Genomic DNA, 2,241 nt, shown 5'->3' on the forward strand with positions numbered 1-2,241 from the left:
AGGCTCTGGCTCCTGATCTACTTTTGGAGACTTTAGGGACCACGAGTAACCCTGCGTTCTCAGAGCGCAGTGTTCTGGTGGGATAATATGGCATTATGAGCTCTCTAAGATATGACGGAGCCTGACCATTTGAAGCTGATGATTTGTCTTGTGTGGGCTACAGGCAACCTATGGTAGTTGTTAGGACACTCATGATTCGTTCACAACTTAAGTTTTGTGCTGTCAATCGATCAAACAAGTCATCAAATAAAAAATACTGCTTTATTATCAGACCACTAGCGGTGCTCTGTAGGCTAACATTAGCACCCTGTGCTTCTACCATGCCAGTCTACACTGATACTAGAGGAGCACTAACAAGTGAAGCAACTTTGCTGTTGGAATTTAGTTAAATTTCGGGCATCTTTTGCCATCACAGTGGAAATGCAACATGGAAATATGTCAGTAAGCAATGCACAATGTATCTGCTCTGCAATAACTAGAAACAACTGTAGAACGATGTTTATGCTGGGTTCAGACTCTTAACAGTGACAGTGACTCAGTCACTGTGTCAGATTAGGAGATTATGGAGTCATAATATCTTGCTGTGACTTGGCTGACAGACATGACAGACTAATTGTTGGTCTACCAGCAATTGTGCTCATCTTTCACAATGTGTGTGATGTCATTGGGACATGTTCTTGTCCTACTTTTATTATTAATATTTTAGTCACTGTAGGTATTCGTGTCCCAGCTGAACTGTTTTTGTAGTAACATAATAAATTGCCACCAGATGGCAGGAGCTACATTTGAAGCACAGAATGAAAACCATGCAAGTCAAGTTCCTGCAGATGTTTCAAAATAAAAGCCTATGTCCCTTGAGGGAACATTTGAAAGGCTGTGGTGTTGTTGCCATAACTCCACAAATTTTTTGTCCATTTCACAATTCTACCTTATAGCAGCACTTGCAACATTGCTCCTCTTTTGCTTTGCCATGTTTACAGTTCTCCACGGCAGCAGATAGCAGATGTGTTAGTATTTGTCAAAATCACGGCTGTGTTGGAAAGAGTCGTGGAAGGCTGAAAAAAAAAAAAAAAATCAAATATGCTAGTCTATTTATCGGGATGTCATGAGGCGTCCTTATTATGATACAGGTTGACCTGTATTGACCTGTGTTGACCTTTGATCACCAAAATGTAATCAGTTCATCACTGAGTCAGATGGACAGTTGAGCCTTTGACGGTATGTAGTAGTTTTCAGAGGACCTAGAACAGTTTGGTCCCAAAACGCTATATGAAAGGCACTTCAACAACACACTTTGGCAAAAATGTCCATATTAACTCAACTTTACGAATAAATACTATTTAAATTTGTATAGCCAGCACTTTTCTCAACAGAGTGCTTTAACAAAGGACAGGAGAGACACTAGTAAAAACATTAAATTAAATATTTAAAAAAGGCGTGTTTTTGTTCAACATTAAAATAAAATAGAGAAGCATCAATACAGACTGTGAACATGAAAGAAGACTCACTTACAGACCGGTTTATAGTCATGACAGTCACTTGAACCTGTGTGTGTGTTCCTGTAGGGCATGAACTACCTGGAGGAACGTCACCTGGTTCATCGAGACCTGGCAGCGAGGAATGTCTTGGTGAAAACGCCAAACCACGTCAAGATCACCGACTTTGGCCTTGCCAAGCTGCTGACAGCCAATGAGAAGGAATACCACGCTGATGGAGGAAAAGTGTGTTTGTTATCCATATAATTGTATATACAGTATTGTTACTCTGGAAATAGAAAATACTGGTCAGGATGAATAATTCATGTAGAGAGAGTTTAGAGTTGTTGGAAGGTGGATTTTTTTTAGTTTTGATGGAACCACAGGGCTAACAGTTGGTTGCTTCCAGTCTTGTTGCTAAGCTAGGCTAAACTAGGGGTGAGTTCGTGTACAAAAAATCTCTAAACGTTTGGAGTGGGTAATTTTTTTCATGTAAACGTGTACACGGGTTTCACCGCTTTACCGTTTCACTGGTAAAGCCCCAGCTATCCGAATACCAACCTAACGGGCCATTTAACCAACGGTTACAGGCCGCCACTCCGAAATATCGCCATTCCGACGGTCCGCCATCCCGAATTCTGGTCCCTGAGTCCTGACAGTAAGCTATGGCGAGCCTCTAGAAGCTGTATTCCCCATGCATGTCAGCAATTTTCACCGGGGACGCACGCGAGTAATTCAGGCTGACATTACCTGTTTTTCAGCGAAC

The 2,241-nt window shown here is 41.5% G+C and overlaps 1 protein-coding gene across 1 annotated transcript in view; it reads left to right on the forward strand.

Annotated features, from left to right (window-relative positions):
- Positions 1 to 1,757, forward strand: part of LOC126397591 (melanoma receptor tyrosine-protein kinase-like) — an 88,246-nt gene extending 86,489 nt beyond the window's left edge. Inside the window, exon 21 of the mRNA XM_050056481.1 lies at positions 1,566 to 1,757. Within this exon, the coding sequence (XP_049912438.1) occupies positions 1,566 to 1,742 (177 nt within the window). The 3' untranslated portion in view covers positions 1,743 to 1,757. The remainder of the gene's footprint in view (positions 1 to 1,565) is intronic.
- The last annotated feature ends 484 nt before the right edge of the window (positions 1,758 to 2,241 follow it).

This window comes from Epinephelus moara, chromosome 11 (genome assembly GCF_006386435.1).
Source record: "Epinephelus moara isolate mb chromosome 11, YSFRI_EMoa_1.0, whole genome shotgun sequence".
NCBI lineage: Eukaryota > Metazoa > Chordata > Actinopteri > Perciformes > Serranidae > Epinephelus > Epinephelus moara.